Source organism: Gymnogyps californianus, chromosome 1 (genome assembly GCF_018139145.2).
Source record: "Gymnogyps californianus isolate 813 chromosome 1, ASM1813914v2, whole genome shotgun sequence".
Classification (NCBI taxonomy): Eukaryota; Metazoa; Chordata; class Aves; order Accipitriformes; family Cathartidae; genus Gymnogyps; species Gymnogyps californianus.
Genome location: NC_059471.1, coordinates 191,092,309 through 191,110,924, shown reverse-complemented (window position 1 = coordinate 191,110,924; position 18,616 = coordinate 191,092,309). Strand labels below are relative to the sequence as shown.

The window sequence follows — 18,616 nt, the reverse complement described above, 5'->3', positions numbered from 1 at the left end:
TATACCTATACATCTAATAAAAAGCCATGAAAGATATCCAGAGATTCTTATCTAATTTATTTTAGTGCATGTTATAAAGATACCATCTAAAGACAACAGAGATGTTCCAGTGTAGCTGTTTTGAAACAGGACAGTTTAGAAACCTGAGAATTACTGTCAATGTAGAACTTTTATTTATTGCAGTTAATTCACAGTTAGTAGTTAAATCTACTAATAAAGTACATTTATCTTTATAGTTTTATTAACTATACAATGTAAATATGATGTAAGACTTTCTTCATCTGGAAGTCATGTATTCCCCGGTGGTAAGACTTGGGACTTCAGGCATATGGAGTGCGATAGTAATTTCTCGGTCCTTTTTCGTTCGCGTTAGGAAACAGCTGAAATAACGAATGACGTGAGTGGTTCTGTGTGGTGCTCTTTGAGCACAGTGATGCACTAGATGGCACTGTTGGTTTTAGTTTTGCTGCTGTCTTCCTCTTCTAGGGAAACTTGTCTTAATTAGCTTCCTTTTGAAAACAAACATGCTGTTTCAACAGAGGGTCAGTGTACATTGTTCTGGGCTGCTGCTTTTATGTTTATAGTCATGTAATCAATATGTTGGAAGGGTAATTAATTTTTAACTTCAAGCCAATTGTAGATCAAATGCCGGTAGAGTTACTGGGTGGAGACAGCTTAATTTCTTTTGAAGCAATGATACTGATTAGCTGTAAAGGGTTTGCAGTGAGTTGCTAGAGATCCAGAAGACCTTCTGCTTTGAAATACTGGTGTTAACTTTAAAGTAACATTATTACTGTGATACAGATTAATGAGTTGTGGCATAATTCTGATAAAGTTCCTCTTATATACTTGCTATATTTTGTCCTGTCAATTTCTATTTCAAAGCAGCTTTATTTGCTTTGACTATTCCATTCCTATCAAAGGAATGGTACAAAGTCAACATTAAATTGATCAAACTCACTTTCTGCTTTTTATCCCTTTTCTCTCATTATCTGTCTTCAGGGACTCTAGAGGGCCCACGGCTAAGGATGACCCTCCGTACAGCAGCATATAGGATACTGTAAGAAGCTGGGGGATTTTGAAATCTCGCTAGCCCATGCTTGTGGGGCACACTAGTGTCTTGGCCTCCCTTCCCTTTATCCTGCTGTCTAGGGCCGTCTCTCAGGTGCCTTACTTGGAGATACTTGCTAGCTCAATACTCCCAGTGCTTTCAGCCCATCCCCTTGATGCTTCTTTGTCCTCTGAGCTGACCTTTCTCGATCATATTTTCATCTGTTCTCTCTCTTTCATCTTCTTCCTTGCCTCTGTTCTTCAACATTCAAACAAATTAGAATCTCAACACTCAGGTCTCCATCCCTGTCTTATGACTTTAACATCTTCTTTCTGCTCCTTTTTTACAATCAATAAATGGGCTATTTTCATGGATAGGCTATTGATCACTTCTCCAGGTGTCTGGATTCTTTCTGATCTAGTGTCTGTGCTTTCCATTACATTAAAATTTCACTACAGGCTCTGGCTATCTCATTCTTGGGCAAGTCTTAGAGCCTCTCTGCTGTCCTCATCTTCCTTGATCTCTTGGCTGACTTTTGATACTTTGATCATTTAATTGGATTTCATGCCAAGTAAAACCATGAGCACTGGTTTAATCTGAAATTAAACTTTTGTTTAGTCTAACATTAAAAAAATAAGATCAATTTCAAAACAAAAATTTTTTCCCTTTCTCTGAAAAAAGCCAGCCTTTCATATTTTTGGGCTTAAAATATTAATTGAATTCAGTCTGGACTGAAAAACAATTTCAGTCCTTTTGAGTCATACTTTTGATTAAATCTTATCAGTTAATGGGACTGTGTTACTGAGCTGTGCTGCAAACGTCTCCGATTTCTGCTGGAACCAAGAATAGTCCTCAGTATCGATGGGCACAGCCATCAGCTATTGAGACTTGTCAGATTTTTAACCTTTTCAGGAATCCAAAACATCAGAAGTAGGATAATGATCAGCAGAGGTTAGGGTCCATGCCATTACATTTTCTGTCAGAAATGAATATTGTGACTAATAAAGGCAAGACTGCAGTTACTGCAGCAGACTGCTCTGAAGACTGTAGTCTACAGTTGTTTGTAAGATATTAGATTAAGATCATGAAATTTATTCTAGTTTTGAGACAAACTAGAGATGGATATTTGCAGCATACAAGAAGATTGAAAACCCAATTATCATAACCACAAGAACTGAAAAGAAAAATCTGTGCTGTCTTTCTGTCTCTTGGTTCTGCAGGATGCATTTTTCCAGTGATCTTAGTCACAGTGCTTTGGAGTAGTACTTTTATCAAAACTGACCATTTGGGGAGGAGTAGTACTTTTATCAAAACTGACCATTTGGGGAGGTGATGGGCTGGCAGAGTATACCAATGTATTTACAGTAGAGGGAGCTGATGTTCAGTGAGTGCATGCGTGAGTTTTTACTGTTGTGCCAGTCTTTGTACAGTATGAGCCATTACCAGTGCATGTGTAAGCACTGCTGAAGAAATACCTTCTTGTCTCACAAGTTTGAGGGGGAAACCTCTGCATCCCTCACCTGCCGCTGCAGTCACGACGGAGCTCTCTGGCAGGGCAAGTGGCCTCAGAGAGCACTTGTTAGAAAGAGGCACCTGCTGGGGCCCCTGGGCATTTTTCCATGCATCAGGTTTGACATGCGGGAGAGACTGGCAATAGTGTTAGTATAACATTGCAAACACGGACCCTCAGCGCACCTCCTCCCTCACCTACCAAAGTCTGATGTTTCCATCTTTCCAAATATCATAACTTCCTATTACACTGCAAACAATGTCTCTTTTGTGCCCTTAGGTTTGCTCTGCTCCCTGGGTTTGGCCTGGTTTCTGCCTGACCCATCTCATGAGTAAGTGCTCAAGAAATTCTCTGATGTACAGCACTCTTTTTAGAAGTCAGAGATCTCTAGTTCTCTGGCACTGCCTGGCTGGATTATGCAAGTAATTAAAAGTTAATTGATCAAAGTTAGTTAAAATAGAGACAAAGTAAGTGTGAAACAACAGAATACATATGCATTCAAAAACACGAAGAGTTATCATTCTTTTAAGTGAATTTCACTGGGTAATGCAGGCTAAGGGATTGAAGGACTGGCGTTCCAACTAACTTGAGTTCCTGCTCCTGGCTTTGCTGTAGCTCTTTGGGTGAAAGCTGTCCTCCTGAGGCAGCTTTCTTGACTGCAAGGGTTCAGCTAAGGTAATCACAAAAGAGTTAGGGAAGGGACATAGTCCCGAGACAAATGTAGGCTATATACTTAAAAAAGAGAGGACTCAGAGAATTGCAGACCGATCTAACTTGTATAACCAGAAAGATCCTCAAGCAAGTTATTAATTTGCCTTGTTAGCACCTAGAACCATAGTTCTTAATCTACATCTGTTTGTGGACAGAACTTCTAAGCATGTAATGTGCTGTAGTACCTTGCTTTTCCAGACAACTTGGATTATATCACTGGTGGCTTTCTTCAGCCGTGAGCAACAGAGCTGCTGACCTAATCACTCTATGAAGTAGTACATTCTGAGAGTACCAAGTTCATCCTTGGCACCACACTTAAGAAATGTGGATAGACTGGGAAGAACCAGCAAGAAGAAAGTTAAGAAGTTTAGAAAACAAAGGATATGACTAAGGGTTGAAAAAAACTTTTTAGCTTAGAAAAGATGAGATAAGATGGGACATCTTTGCTTAAATTTTTTCTGTGAATAACATGAAAGTTGTTTGTTGACTATGTAGCCAGTGTTGGGGCAAAAAGAAGGGGGGTGGGTCTCATGCTGCAGCAAGGAAGATTTAGAAAAGAAATCCAGAACTTTAGCACTATACAAATAATGAAGCCCTGAAATCCCTGTAGCTTGTACAGGTGGTTTTTTTTAAAGAAAATGTTAGACAAATATTTGCCAAGGCAGCTTAGGTGTGTTCACGTTATTTTAGTGACATGGGATGGACCAAATGATCTCCTGACATTTCTTCCAGCCCTATATTTCTGTGCAAGTGCTTTGAAATTTATTGAAAAGCACTCTCTCCAGACTGGGTAGTACTATTCATTATACTTCTTCTTAGCGTAGTTACAAAGGAAAATGCTTATCTCCAAAATTGGTTCTTTCTGGTCATTCTCTGGTCAGCTTACCTCCTCAGGCCTAGGTGGTAGGCATTATCATAGCAGGCTGAAATTGTCACTAGCTGTTTAAACAGAGGAGTTTTTGATTAGAAGCATCAAGAAAGGAAACAGGGAGGCTTTTATGATGACATTTCTATTAGGGAATTCTCCCAATGTTTCAGTATTTCCTAATCATGAGTAATTTTGGTATTAATTTCCCTAACCAGTCCTCCTCAGAGTGATTGATTTTTGAGCTGTATGCTGTGGTCCCTGTTACTGGATAATACCTTCATGTTGGACTATGTACTGATGTTATCTCAGCTGATCACAGAGGTAGGATGGACTTGCCTCTTTTTCAACAACCTTTTATCAGTTTTTCCTTGTCTTGAAGAATAAATTATTGCAGGCTGAGGAACATCTCTCATATTCTCTAAGTGTAGCTTGGCTCTGTGGGAAGATGTATTATATATGCAATCTGTATCTAAAGAAAACTCACTCCACAACAGAAGCATCTGAAGTTGTGGATACCTTTCACGTACATGAAAAATACAACACTGGCATTGCAAAACATAGATAAGCCAAAGCAGCAGCCCTCCTTGTTCAGATCCCCTGTATCTGACTGACACAGCTTACCGCTCTGTTGTGCTTTACCACTAAATAGGAGTTCCCTTGCAACTGTGCAAGTCTGTCACTTTATGCTTAGATATTTGGAACTTGCAATACATCTGGGAAGGGAAAAAACACTGGGAAGCATTTCAGATCTTGAAGGAGTTGAACGCTTCAAAGAGATGGCTTCTTTCCAGAGAAAGCTCTTCCAGCTTTCAGAAATGCTTCTCATAAAATTTGACCTAGCTGTTAGGGGTAGCATCTGACTAAGTAAGGGGGGTGGGGAGGAGTGATACCAAACTTGTAGAAAATAGTGTTGGGTACCTTGAGCAGTAAAATCCTTTGATCTCATTGCAGTCTCTAATTCTCTGATTGTGGCTGAATGTATGAACAATGGACAAAGTTTCTGTATTCTCATTCAGGTGGTAAAGGAAGTTCATTGTTTTTTAGTTTTCACTGAAATGAGACCTTGTTAGTCTGAATTCAGGGTGAAAGTACCCGAGTGTTGCTCCTGTATGTTGTACTTTATGAATGAGTCTGGTTTATGGTGTCTGCTTGGCAAACTAGTGCATAAGTACAGTATGACAAATATGATCTAAACCAAGCATTTAATTAAGGAAGGACATTTGTTATTGGCTTTCAGTATGGGCCGTTAACCTTCATGGACACCAATTTCCCTGCAATGAAGTTACTATTTTGACATCATTCAAGGTTTTATGCAGTAAAATATAGGACTACATAAATTTTAATGCAGTCGTGGTAAGTACTATAGGGACTTTGGAAGGGCGTGCATGGGAAAAGTGCTGTGTTGATAATGATTTGTTCAGCGCAGCAATAAGGATTTGTTTATATTGATCATCACCATCCAGTCATTATCTTCCTATTCAGGATTGTCTGCAGAAAATAATATTGGGTAGATATTGGCACACAGAACCTCCATATCGTGATGCCTTCTGGTAGTGTGAAGATACTAGAGAGAAGAAAAAGGACAAAGTTTTTGGTAAATCAGTTCTGGTGGACAGAAGAACCCTCAAGTACTGCAGAGAACTCTAGTGTCTGCCAAATAATCCAAAATCAGTTTCCCTGGATTCCTCCCCAACCAACTCAGCACTGAGAAGAAAAACAAAACCTATTTCAAGATGCCCAGAATGGCTAATAGAAGAGAATTCCCTTCATTTATCCAAATAGCCTGGCAGATATATTTTGAAGGCGTTCGCTCTCCTAGACATATGACATAAACTTAAACATATTTTAAAATAATTTACTTGTATTTTTGTGATGGTCTTAAGAAAACCCTGCTGCTATAAATTAATATCAAGATACCTAGCAAATATATTTTATCGTTGTTGTTGTTGCAGATGTACAAGTACTCTTCCAGGCTATTTTCGAGTAAACTTAATATTCACAAAAAGAAGTAGAAATAGTCCTGACATAGATGCCCTTTATTTACCTGCATTTTATACAGCAGCCCAGGTTTACACTTGTCAACGAGGTGAGTTTGTTTTCATCACATCAGTGACATGCTTCAACGTTCATGGGGACTGCGTGGGCCTGTGTCCTGGTTTCGGCTAGGACAGAGTTAATTTTCTTCCTAGTAGCTGGTATAGTGCAGTGTTTTGGATTTAGTAGGAAAATAATGTTGATAACAGACTGATGGTTTTAATTGTTGCTAAGTAGTGTTTATACTAAGTCAAGGATTTTTCAGCTTCTCAGGCCCAGCCAGCCAGAAGGCTGGAGGGGCACAAGAAGTTGGGAGGGGACACAGCCAGGACAGCTGACCCAAACTGGCCAAAGGGATATTCCATACCATATGATGTCATGCCCAGTCTATAAACTGGGGGGAGTTGGCCGGGAGGGGCGGATCGCTGCTCGGGAACTGACTGGGCATTTATCGACGAGTGGTGAGCAACTGCATTGTGCATCACTTGTTTTGTATATTCTAATTCTTTTAGTATTATTGTAATTTTTATTATTATTATTACCATTATTATTTTCTTCCTTTTCTGTCCTATTAAACTGTCTTTATCTCAACCCACAAGTTTTACTTTTTTCTGATTCTCTCCCTCATCCCACTGGGTGGGAGGAGTGAGCGAGCGGCTGCGTGGTGCTTAGTTGCCGGCTGGGGTTAAACCATGACAGCCTGACAAACTGTTACCCTCTTCCCGTCCAATTCAGAGCTGCTGCTCGAGTTCTGCCAACAGCTGCAACAATTTGGTGCTCAGAGGTGTGCGGAGGACACAAGCAATGCTGGAGCGTTTTTACAGTTATTGAGCCATTGACCTTTGAGGGAAATACTTTGAATGTTGTTATGGCTCTTGTGGCCAGGTGACAGGTATATTACATAGGCATGGCTAGTAATTTAATAGACAAGCTAATTTCAATAGATACGTTTCCAGTAACTGAAAATGAATGAAGGAGCTATTCAGATAATTACGTTTCTCTACAAAATGCAAAAGTTACATGGTGAGAGTGTTTTTGACTTCTGAAGATGGTTGTCCTTCCTGTAGCAGTAACCTCTTCTAAGAAAGAGCTTTTCTTAAGAAAAGCGTTAGCATACAATTGGAGTTGGATGTGACTCACTCCTTGTTATGTCTCGCTTGCTGACCGGCGTATATGTGTTGTAACATCGTCGCACGTGTTTGCCATGAATTCTGCACCATGAGCTCCAACAGGCTGCAGCTCCGCTGTCTTTCTTAAATTGCCTTTATTTTTTTCTGAGCCGCACAAAAGATAGAGAATATGCCACTGTTGTCTGAAGGTCTTTATTCCTTCCTAATTAAAGCTCAAACTGTATTTTTAGCGTTTGTGTTCAGTTTGTTGCACTTGCAAAGCATGCCAACTGCCCCAGTGAGCTGCAACCTCATGGCAGCTGAGGTGTCCATGTTTGGTCATGCAACCTAAAGTTTTTGGCAATAACACTTTTCACATCCTAAAGGAGGATATTCAGCTGTTATTTGTACCAGAGAGGGGCTCAACGTGCGCTTGGTAATTAGAACTCTGGCAAGTGTTAATACATAGCGTTTGTAGAAACGTACAAGGCCTCAGAGGCCCGAGCGAGGATGACTTCCCTGTTAAATTGTCGTAATGAATGTGAGAAGATGTTTGGCAGATACTGATGAACCTCCTAACGGCACTAGGCTGTGGCAAAGTACTTACTACTGCAAGAGGAAAGCGCATGGAAACCAGATTAAACAAATCACTCTTCTTTGGTGTTCTACCTTGGATTGTGCAAACAAAATCCTACCAAGCCCGACCTACAGTTTCTGGCTATATTCACTTAAATCCCTAACTACAACCATGCTCCTTTGTTGAACTCGGGAGCCTCGTAAGGCTGCAGACCCAGAAGGTCAGTCTGCTGCCCCGAGGCTTTCGGTGCCAACTCCAGACCCGGGGAGGAAGGGATGAGGTGACAGCAGGGGGAAAAGAAATCTGAACGTGCCTCTCCTCCTCCCTCTAACCCCAAATAAGCTAACAACTGAAAAACTAAAAGCCCAGCATGGTCTGCACATCAGAGTCTCCCATTTAAGCCCAATTTGGCTGGACGGCACCTGATTGCTGTTCAGTCGGGAGGGTCTCCCTGGGCTGACCCCGGCAGGGGTTTACCCTCGGCTGAGGGTCTCTCCCCAGGCGTGGTGTGTCGTGAGGAGGCTGCCGGCTCTGGAAAGGAAAGCACCGAAGTTAATAGTAACACCAGCCAGGGAAGCAGTGTTCCTTACAAAACAGAAACCTTTTCCCTCTGTCCCCCAGGAGGTCGTGGGGTGGCTACAAGTGCTTGACCTTAATCAGAAAAAGAGGCTTTTGGCATCCTCATTGGAAGTGATTACACCTTTAGCGTTAGCAGGTGGATGGGGATTTCAAAAGGCAAATTCAGGTTTCATGTCAGAGCACACAGTTCCAGTTCCAGGGCGAGAGACTGATCTCCTCCGGGCTGGTGTCTACTGAGACAATCATGTTGCTCTGAATTCTCCCTGCTGTCTGTGAGATCACAGTTTCTTTTAAATGTTTTTACTAATCGATCTGGCAAAATCCTAAGATTTCCTGTGTCTTTCTTCAATGCTCGGAATACTCAGTTCATGACCTATTTGTTAAAAATAATGGAAATTGGAATTTCTCAGGAATAGATGTTTTGTTTAGTGAGTAAAAAACCCATTAGGATTTGTGTTTCATTTATCTGCTATGACCTTTTCCTGTGACAGTGTTATGGCTGAATTCCAGAAATTAACTTTCTGAAGGGAGAGTTTCATGTTTAGGTTTAAAATTATTTTGATGCCCTTTTGCAGTTGCTCACCTGTACTGCTTCTGCCACTGTAACAAAAATTGCAACGTACTTTTCCTCTTCATTTATTTACATAAGGCATGTAGGTCCATTCTTCATGATCGAATTTAAGACCAGAGACAGAAAATTAGCAATATGCAAAGCCTTAGCAACCCAATGGTAGTGTACTGTTTTCCTTGATTTTAGAAACCTTTAATATTGTTGGATGTATTAAAAATCTTCCTTAATATAGGCAAGTTATTAAAAATGGTTAATAGTGCACTAAAAAAAGTTTGTGTGAAATCAACAGGAAAATTTCTGTGGGGTGAGGATATCCCTCCCTATTTTTTTAATCTCTTGGCTTTTGTGTAGGGTATCATCTGTTATGCAACGTTTTGACCACGGGCCACGTCCACTGTTAATATTCATGCCAGGGGAAGGCTGCCAGGGTCAGTCAGTCAGCTGAAGATCAGCTGCAGTGCTGTACCTGGTATAAACAAAGTTCCTAGGATGAAGAACTGAGCATGGGAAGCTTGTGATTCTGTTGACCCTTTCAAAAATGCAATATATAGCATCCCTTAGAAATCATGAGAAGTAATCAGAGGAATGTGTTACAAATCTGGTATTTAAGTTCAGCCCATCATTTGGCTGTGTGTTATGCTGGTTTAGATTGAAGACCCTGGTATTAATAGCAGACTGTGGTAAAACCTTGGAGATTTTTTACCGACTGTTCAGGGAAATCCTGAAAATGTATTGGAAAATAAATTAGATGTAAATAATTAGAATAAAAATGTCAGACCTTTTAGCTGGATTGGGCTTGTGACACAACAGAAGAATGTTTTCATCCTTAGCTGTTATTTTCAATGCCTTTTTTCCCAAAATACACTTTGAGTTGAAACTGAGCATATACATTTTCTGTTAAAAGTAGTAAATGTGTCTGGAGAAAATGTGTTTTGATGTTGGTTTGCTTGATATTTTGAAATTACAAGAGCATATAAATGCTGTTTTAAATCAGCTGAGACTGTGCATTAAAATCTTTCTGAGCGAGTTAAGTATAAAATGTCCCCTTGTTGAGGTCAGCCGCTGAAGAAACGAGCTTGTAGTGTCGTCTGGCTTATGAGTGGCACAGGACAGTGCACGTTGCAGTGTTTGTGGGGTACCTGCTTAAAATACGCTTCACAGAAGTGAACTTGTGAATTCAGGGGGAGGCATCTAATGTCACTGGGAGGAAATGCGTGGGAGAAGAGCGGGGCTGGCTCCTGTTCCGCCAGAAGCAGCAAGACCCCTGGGGACTGCAATGCCTTCTTTCTTCAGGTGTCACAGATACAAAGCACCTCGCAGAGACGAAACGCGTGATGGATGACCACGAGGGACATAGGTTCAGGTGCTCGAAGTTTCTTGTGGATCATGACTGATTAAGAAGTTTGGATGCTAAACGCAAGTGCTGCCACCCTTGTTGGGCCAAGCAGGTACTCTTTATGATGCCTACGTTCCGAGCTTCAAATGTTACGCCCAACTCTAAGTGCATGAAGAATTTTAAGGCTCTGCACGGGTGCAGCCTGTGGTTAGGCAAGAGACTTCCTATTCAAACAGACTATGCCATAGTTGTTCACAACAAATATTCTGCACCTTTCTCTGATCTATTAATGGGTAGGAGGCTGATGAACTGCGTGTTTGATTTATTGGTGCACTCTCCATATTTTTCTGTTTCTGAGTTGTTTCCTCTCTCTCACACAGTTCCACAGGTCGCTCTTCCCATGTTAGTCAGAAAAAGCATACAGACTTTTATCAGCTTCACAGTCAAATGTTAACAGTAATTACAGCACTCGGAGCGTAAAGTATTACAATAATTCATTTTAATAACATGTTTATTAGGTCATAACAACAACTATAAACGTAAGTACCATTCAGCTCTTTGCAGATATATGAACTTACTAACATCAAATCTTTACCAGAATCACGTATTCTTACAGGTGTCCCAGACACAACATTAACTTTATTAAGCAAAAATTCATAAATAGTAAAAACGTCCTCTGTTTCACATTGCAGCGTTCCTCAAGCATGTATGTACAAGTTTGGAGTATCTTCTCCAAATCTGTGTGTCATAAACTTCCTTAGCTGTTTTAACAACCATAGAGATGATTTTTTTTTTGCCTGCAGCAAAGCCTTTTGTCCTTGAGCAATCTACAATTAGTATTGCTCTCAGCAGACATGAAAGTTCGTTTCTGAAATGAAAGTGGTGATGAAACACAATACAATATAATCTGCTCGTAGTTTGCCTACACACTCTGCTCTCATTATAAATCTTTCAGTTATAACACTGTCTCCCAAGAACAATATATCTCCCTTATATCAGTTCTTTATCTGCAGTACCTTGCTTTGAAGATCTTAAAATGGCTGGCTTGCAGCAACGGAGATATTATACTTAGGGTGGAGTGTGTTTACAGTCAGTTCTTTTCATTTTTAATATTTACACAGTATTTTTTTAAGGTTGCTACAATTTATGAATCATGTACGTTGACATACATTTTCTGAAATGTTCACAGTGCAGTATTTTGTGGCCTAACCAAACTTTGTAAATGTCATTAAAAATAAACTTTTTTTTTAATATAAAAATAGAATACTTTATGTGTTTACACCAACAAACCCAGTTCTATCCTATACTAAACAAGCTATACAGTAGTATGCACAGAATTCCACAGGAACAGAAATGACATGTGATGCTTGCCCTAAAGCTATAGTACTCTTCCCTAATGAATGAAAGGTTTATTTACTATCTCTTTTCAAAATCGTTTCTCTGGTCATCATTCAGAAATAAAAGCAGGTATCATAATTCACTGGCTTGTGTGATCCAAGAAGAGGCTAGAGGGGGCCTAAAGCTGTTTCTTCCTTTGATCGGTCTTCTCAGCTCTTTAGGGCTGGCACGAAGACGTTACCAACATTCCTGCTGTGGCAGTGTCTTTTTAGGTCAGGGCTGGCTGCAACGCCTCCGCTCTTCACTCACCTTTGGCGGCAGCTCCACCCAAGGGTAGGTGGCAGAGCTTCAGCTGCTCGCCGTGTGACTCACCAGACAGCAGCTCCATGAGGTAGCCAGCCTGCCTGTCTCCTCGTCCTCTCTAGAATAATGCCGCCCATATTACTACATCCCAGGGATTAGCCTGGTATTTAATATGGATGCCTTCACGTTTTTATTCTCAGAGAGTGGTTAATTCTTTATTGAAAGAAATGGAGGCTTTGCATTTTTCAGCGAGAGATCTGTCGATATAGGCTGTTTGACTCAAAGAAGTGGTTGAATGTTGGAATAAAGTTGACGCTAGGAATGCTCTAAGCTAGATGATTTTTCCCTTCATTTTATGTACCGTCTGACTGCACCAGAGGACTGGCAAGGCTGACATACTTATTTTACTGCACACCATTTTTTCATGTTGATTTCTGTTAAGACATTTACCATGAGGCTGGCTCTCTTGGCGGCCTATGTTCTAAGAAACCTTGTTGATGTAGTGCAAGAATCCAAAGTTTGGACTGTGCGGGAGGAAAATACTTTTTAAACTCTTGTAACTCTCATTGTTTGTCTTAGCCTTTTGTGTGAAAACCATTTCTGCACTGCTCATTATCCTAAAGTACATGCAACAGTAATAGTCCTTCCAGCCGTACTGATTGGTATTCTACTTTCTCCTTCATGGCATTAATGATGAATCTTTGTTCTTGGGTCTGAGCACACATTAATGAGAGCTAGTGGGAACTAGCTCTGGATGGTAGCACACAACGTTTCCATTTGGTAAATTGATGCAGTTGTCCAAATAATACTTGGAAATTACTGTGATGGTTTATAGAATCCCATAGCCTTAAACAATATGGTATCATGTCCTTGTACTAGTGCAACTTGGGCAACGACATAAACATGTGCAACAGTGTTCTCACAAAGACTGGGCAGTAAAAACTAGTGGACCAAATGTTTTGCTTTGTGTTCATACAACTAAGAATGGATTTTCCTCTATTTCAGACATACCCGTCATGTGTCAACATCCATGTCTGTGTTGTCTTGTGATGATAAAAGAGAAGGATAGGGAGCAATGCACTTCACGTTGACATAAGTAGCATTGACATGAACGTAGTGTTCCCCAATAAAAGTGGAGAAGATTGTTGATATTTTTGAAACAAGTTCAGAAAATGCTGGACGCATCTCAGGTTTTGGATGCCAGCACTTCAGCATGACTTCATACCTGCCATTCAAATAAAAGAAGTGTTCAATTATGAAATCATCTAAAAAGGAAAAAAACCAAACCTCTTTCTTCCCACAGTCTCACTTACTAGAGAATATCAGAATCAGCAGCATTTGCAGAAGGCTTTGCAAACTATTTACTTACAGTGGGTCGGGGCAGTATTCAGGTTGTAGCAGCCTTCTTCCTTGTAACAAGTAAACAGTTATATCAAAAGAATTTACATCAGGATAAGGTGGTGCCCCTCTTGTCATAAGTTCCCATAACAACACACCAAAGGACCACTAAGAAAACAAAGAAATAAATAATAAGTTATAGGGTTGGAGGGCTTTACATTCCAGTTTTAGAAGATGGTTTGACAGATTTAAGCATTCAAATGCATGGATTTTCCCTTTGAAAAGTTATTTTACTGCATTCAGCTTTCTTTTAAGTGGGCTAATAAATGCTGTAGGGACTTGAGGAGCCACTTAAATTAGAGCCAGAGAAACTCAACTAAGTAAATGAAAGAAAATAAAAGCCTATAGGCCTGCTACTTAGCTGGTATAAATTGGCAGACCTCTTTTGAGGTTAATGGAGCTCTGCCAATTTACATGAGCTGATGATCTGACTAACCCTGTGTAAATACACACTGAAGAGAATATACGTGGTGAAACTTCTATGCATCACAGGCTAATTTGAATCTGGATTGAAAGGAGAGTTAAAACACAAAGTGATCCAGCCAGCTAATGACTTCATCTTATAATTTTTTCTTCATAAATGGCCAGGTAATACTTGAGATTGCTGTAAGCAGTCAGTAAGTATTTATAAAACAAATAAAGTCTTTTTGAGAACTATTAAATTTTATGAGTCTCAAAGTTAACCTGTTTTGTCAAGCTTTCCAGAGCCCCTCCTATAGCAGGGTTCAGCTCCAACTTGGCTTCTTGGAATGTCCTTAGTTTCCCTTGGAGTGGGATTAAGTTCCTAATTCTTTCCTGAGCAGTAACAGATAATCAGGTCAACAACTTGTTGCTTTGTGACTGGGACAAATACCCTTTCTGGATGTAGAAACAGTCTCTTATTCTTATGTGAACTAAAGGTAGATTCAAATACAAGTTTTGGTTTGGAGTTAGTCCATTCATTAAACACTAGAGAGATGCCTCAGGCAATATAAGAGAAATTAATAGGTGATACAAATATGTTTGTACATTACCACATCTGACTTTGTTGTGAACTTCTGAGTTTGTAAACTTTCTAAAGCCATCCATTTCACTGGCAGTTTAGCTCCTGTTTTATTGTGCACACTGTAGTATTCTTTATCATAGACATCTCTAGCAAGACCAAAGTCAGCTACCTTGACAGTGAATTTTTCATCCAACCTAGAGAAATGACAAAAAGTATTATCTGCAACTGAGCAGGCAAGATTTACAGTGATGGTGGATTATAATGAGTGACTTGCATTTTTGAGACCGTGACTTTGGAAGGCAGTACTTTATCTTGGATCTATTAACTAATGTAACAGTGAAACAAAAAGTGCAGCAAAGTATATTTGACACCCATTTAACACAGTGAATGAACTCAGGAAATTACTGATATTGTTTTAATAATGTAATTTCAATTACAGTTCTTTTAAAAGAATTGCTCTGTATAAAAAGATTTTTACTAATAGCCTATACATCTTGATTGACAGCTACATCATTTCTTCCACAGCTGTTTCTTCTTCCATATCCTTAGAAACCTCTCATTTTTATTTCCAAGTCAAGGCATCACCTTTCCTATTCACTCTCAATTTTGATACGGAAGGACCCATCATTATCTCAGTGACTGCCCATATATAATAATGTAGTCCTGTAACTAAGGATGTATTTGGTGTCTGTACTGGGAAAGAATGGTGGCATAAGGAAAGTTCTGCTGGGCTTACAGCTCAGCCATACCAGAAGATCTCCTTAGCTTTGCTCCTCCCTAAGCTTGGTGTTTGTCCTGATAAGCGGTATCAGTGCCAGAAAACAGATAGATAGAGCATGGGTGTTCATGTGCTTAAGCCTATCCTTCATTATATGTGCAGACCTAGCCACAGCAAACACCTGCTTTTGGGCTTCTTTACAGAATCACAAAATCACACAATGGGTGAGGTTGGAAGGGACCTCTGAAGATCATCTAGTTCACCACCACCTCCCCTGCTCAAAGCAGGGTCAGCTACTGCAGGTTGCCCAGGACCTTGACCAGTTGGGTTTTGAATGTCTGCAAGGATGGAGACTCCACAACCTCTCTGGGCAACCTCTGCCAGCGTTCAGTCATCCTTACAATAAAAGTGTTTCTTCCTATGTTTAAATGCAATTTTCTCTATTTCAATTTGTGCCCACTGCCTCTTGGCCTGTCCCTGGGCACCACTAATAAGAATCTGGCTTCATCTTCTTTACTCCACCATATCAGGTATTTATACACATGGATAAGATCCCCTTGAGCCTTCTCCAGGCTAAACAATCCCGTCTCTCTCAGCCTCTACATGTGGCATTTCTCTGTCTTGAATTTATGAGGTTTCTGTCTGTATTTGGTTTGCATGGCAAGGTTTTGGTAGCGGGGGGCTACAGAGGTGGCTTCTGTGAGGAGCTGCTAGAAGCTTCCCCTGTGTCTGACAGAGCCAATGCCAGCCGGCTCCAAGATGGACCCGCTGCTGGCCAAGGCCGAGCCCATCAGTGACGGTGGTAGCGCCTCTGGGATAACAGATTTAAGAAGGGGAAAAAGTTACTGAGCAGCAGCAATTGCAGCCAGAGAGAGGAGTGAGAAGATGTGAGAGAAACAGCTCTGCAGACACCCAGGTCAGTGAAGAAGGAGGGGGAGGAGGTGCTCCAGGCACCAGAACAGAGATTCCCCTGCAGCCCGTGGTGGTCGATGGTGAGGCAGGCTGTCCCCCTGCAGCCCATGGAGGTCCACAGTGGAGCAGATATCCACCTGCAGCCCGTGGAGGACCCCATGCTGGAGCAGGTGGATGTGCCCGAGGGAGGCTGTGACCCCGTGGGAAGCCCACACTGGAGCAGGCTCCTGGCAGGACCTGTGGCCTCATGGAGAGAGGAGCCCACGCTGGAGGAAGTTTGCTGGCAGGACTTGTGACCCTGCGGGGGACCCACGCTGGAGCAGTCTGTTCCTGAAGGACTGCAGCCCATGGAAAGGACTCACGTTGGAGAAGTTCGTGGAGGACTGTCTCCTGCAGGAGGGACCCCACACTGGAGCAGGGGAAGAGTGTGAGGAGTCCTCCCCCTAAGGAGGAAGGAGCAGCAGAAATACCGTGTGATGAACTGACTGCAATCTCCATTCCCCATCCCCCTGTGCCACTGGTGGGGAGAAGGTAGAGAACTAGGGAGTAAAGTTAAGCCCGGGGAGAAGGGAGGGGTGGGGGGAAGGTGGTTTTAAGATTTCGTTTTATTTCTTATTACCCTACTCTGACTTGACTGGTAATAAATTAAATAATTTTTTTTTCCCAAGTCAAGTCTGTTTTGCCCGTGACAGTAATTGGTGAGTGATCGCCCTGCCCTTATCTTGACCCGTGAGCCTTTCATTATATTTTCTCTCCCCTGTCCAGCTGAGGAGGGGGAGTGATAACGTGGCTTTGGTGGGCACCTGGTGTCCAGCCAGGGTCAACCCACCACACTATCTGGACAACTCTCTGGTCTGTTGAAGTCCCTCTGAATGGCACACAACCATCTGCTGTATTTACTGATATAATAACTAAACCAATACCAATGAAGGGAGTAGGAGGGAACTTTGATGGGTCAACAGGGGACAGTCTATGCCATAGCAGCTTCCTGCGCCTCTTCCAGGATAATGGAATAGAGTCAAGAGTCCACAGGGACTGTATTTGCATCCTGGCTTCCTTTCTGATGGACATCACCATTGTGGCAGGGGCTGTGCTTCTGAGTGCTGGATTGCACACGGCCACTGGGGAATGGGGGTCTTCAACCCTACATCTTCCTCTCACGTGGCAGCAGCTCTCCAGGCTCTGAAGTGCTGAGCCATATAGAAGTACAAAAGCAGCCATTCAGTTGGCAATGTGAGACATCCTGATAGCTGTTCCCTCCCCACCCAAGGAAGAGACAGTAGGCCAGAGGGAATGTCCTGTTGCCACTATTGGGACTTCGATTAGATGAATCAGGACTTTTATCCAGTAACCCAATTCCTTTCTTCTTAGGAAACCTGAAAATCATGTTGCTTGTGGCTTTTTTCCTCCCTTAAAAAAACAGCAGCTGTAAGAAAACATTTTTTTTCAGAGGCTGTTCAGCTGCACAAGTGTGCACCCTTTGAAAAAAGAATAAGAAATCCGATGTCATAGGTGAATAACCTTTTGGCAGCCAGAGTTCCAGATTATGACGTGCTAAAAATAAACTCTAATGTTTAATCCTGTACCTCATTAATTCACAACATAGGTGATGAATCAGCATAATAGTATCGGCAACTCCTGTATCAGTTAGTCTTTGTGTGAACTGAACTGTCTGGCTACCCAGACACTAGTAAGATTCTTTGCATGCTCTGATTTTTTAATGTTAATTTGTGTGTGTAACTGAGCCAAAGTAAGCCCATATTCATGTAATGAAAGATTACTGTCAAGAGGTCTCAGTGCTGTTTCTTTGTGTTCCTGTTTTTCTCACAAAGTAAGTTCCCCTGTGTTCCTCTCCCTCCTGCTAGGTGCGGCAGCACAGACGTGCTGCTTCTGAAGAGGTTGGGTGGAAGCACAGCAAGTTGAGACAACAGCAGTTTAACTTCCCTTAGGAGATGCCTTTTAAACTCTCTAACCAATGATTTGGAGAGGCTACACTTTCACCTCAGCTTTTCTTATTTCCCACACTCAAAAAAAGCTTATGTGTAAGAAGTGAGCCCTTAGCAAGCTGAGTAGCTCATCAGTATGCAAGGCAAACATCAGTATAATTATGGAACAATGAAAAACACACTCTATTGTGACTAAAAAAGCAGAATCCTGGAAACTTTCATTTATCTCATCTCACTGTCTTACACAGAAGAGTGTGATAATCTGGCTGGAATTAGATGCTTGTACTTACATACAGTTTCTTGCTGCCAAGTCTCTATGGACAAACTTTTTGCTTGCAAGGTATTTCATCCCTTTTGCGACCTGAAGGCCAAATCCAATTAAATCTTTTACTGTTGGGTTCTGTAAAATACAAACATTTGTGATATACAATGAATGTGGAAGTCCAAGGAGCAGACTGGTTTTTTGTTGTGACTCTCAGTTTTTGACACACCTATTTTGCCATCAGAATGATCAAGACAGGCTGGTGTTTGTAGTAAAATTGGCATAAGTTTAGGTCAAGTTCTTACCTCCAGTGAGGAAACACACTTTAAGAGATCAAAAAAGCTGACAGACTCCAGAAGAGTGGAGTTTGCAGCATAAGCAGCATGACCTGGCCTGGGAAGTGGAACA

The 18,616-nt window shown here is 41.3% G+C and overlaps 1 protein-coding gene across 1 annotated transcript in view; it reads right to left on the bottom strand.

The window, feature by feature from the left end:
- Nucleotides 1-10,834: 10,834 nt before the first annotated feature.
- Nucleotides 10,835-18,616, bottom strand: part of MET (MET proto-oncogene, receptor tyrosine kinase) — a 73,180-nt gene continuing 65,398 nt past the window's right edge. Inside the window, exons 17-21 of the mRNA XM_050895752.1 lie at nucleotides 18,237-18,346; nucleotides 14,399-14,564; nucleotides 13,357-13,493; nucleotides 12,999-13,212; nucleotides 10,835-11,214 (exon numbers count right to left, since the gene is read on the bottom strand). Of these exons, the coding sequence (XP_050751709.1) occupies nucleotides 13,002-13,212; nucleotides 13,357-13,493; nucleotides 14,399-14,564; nucleotides 18,237-18,346 (624 nt within the window). The 3' untranslated portion in view covers nucleotides 10,835-11,214; nucleotides 12,999-13,001. The remainder of the gene's footprint in view (nucleotides 11,215-12,998; nucleotides 13,213-13,356; nucleotides 13,494-14,398; nucleotides 14,565-18,236; nucleotides 18,347-18,616) is intronic.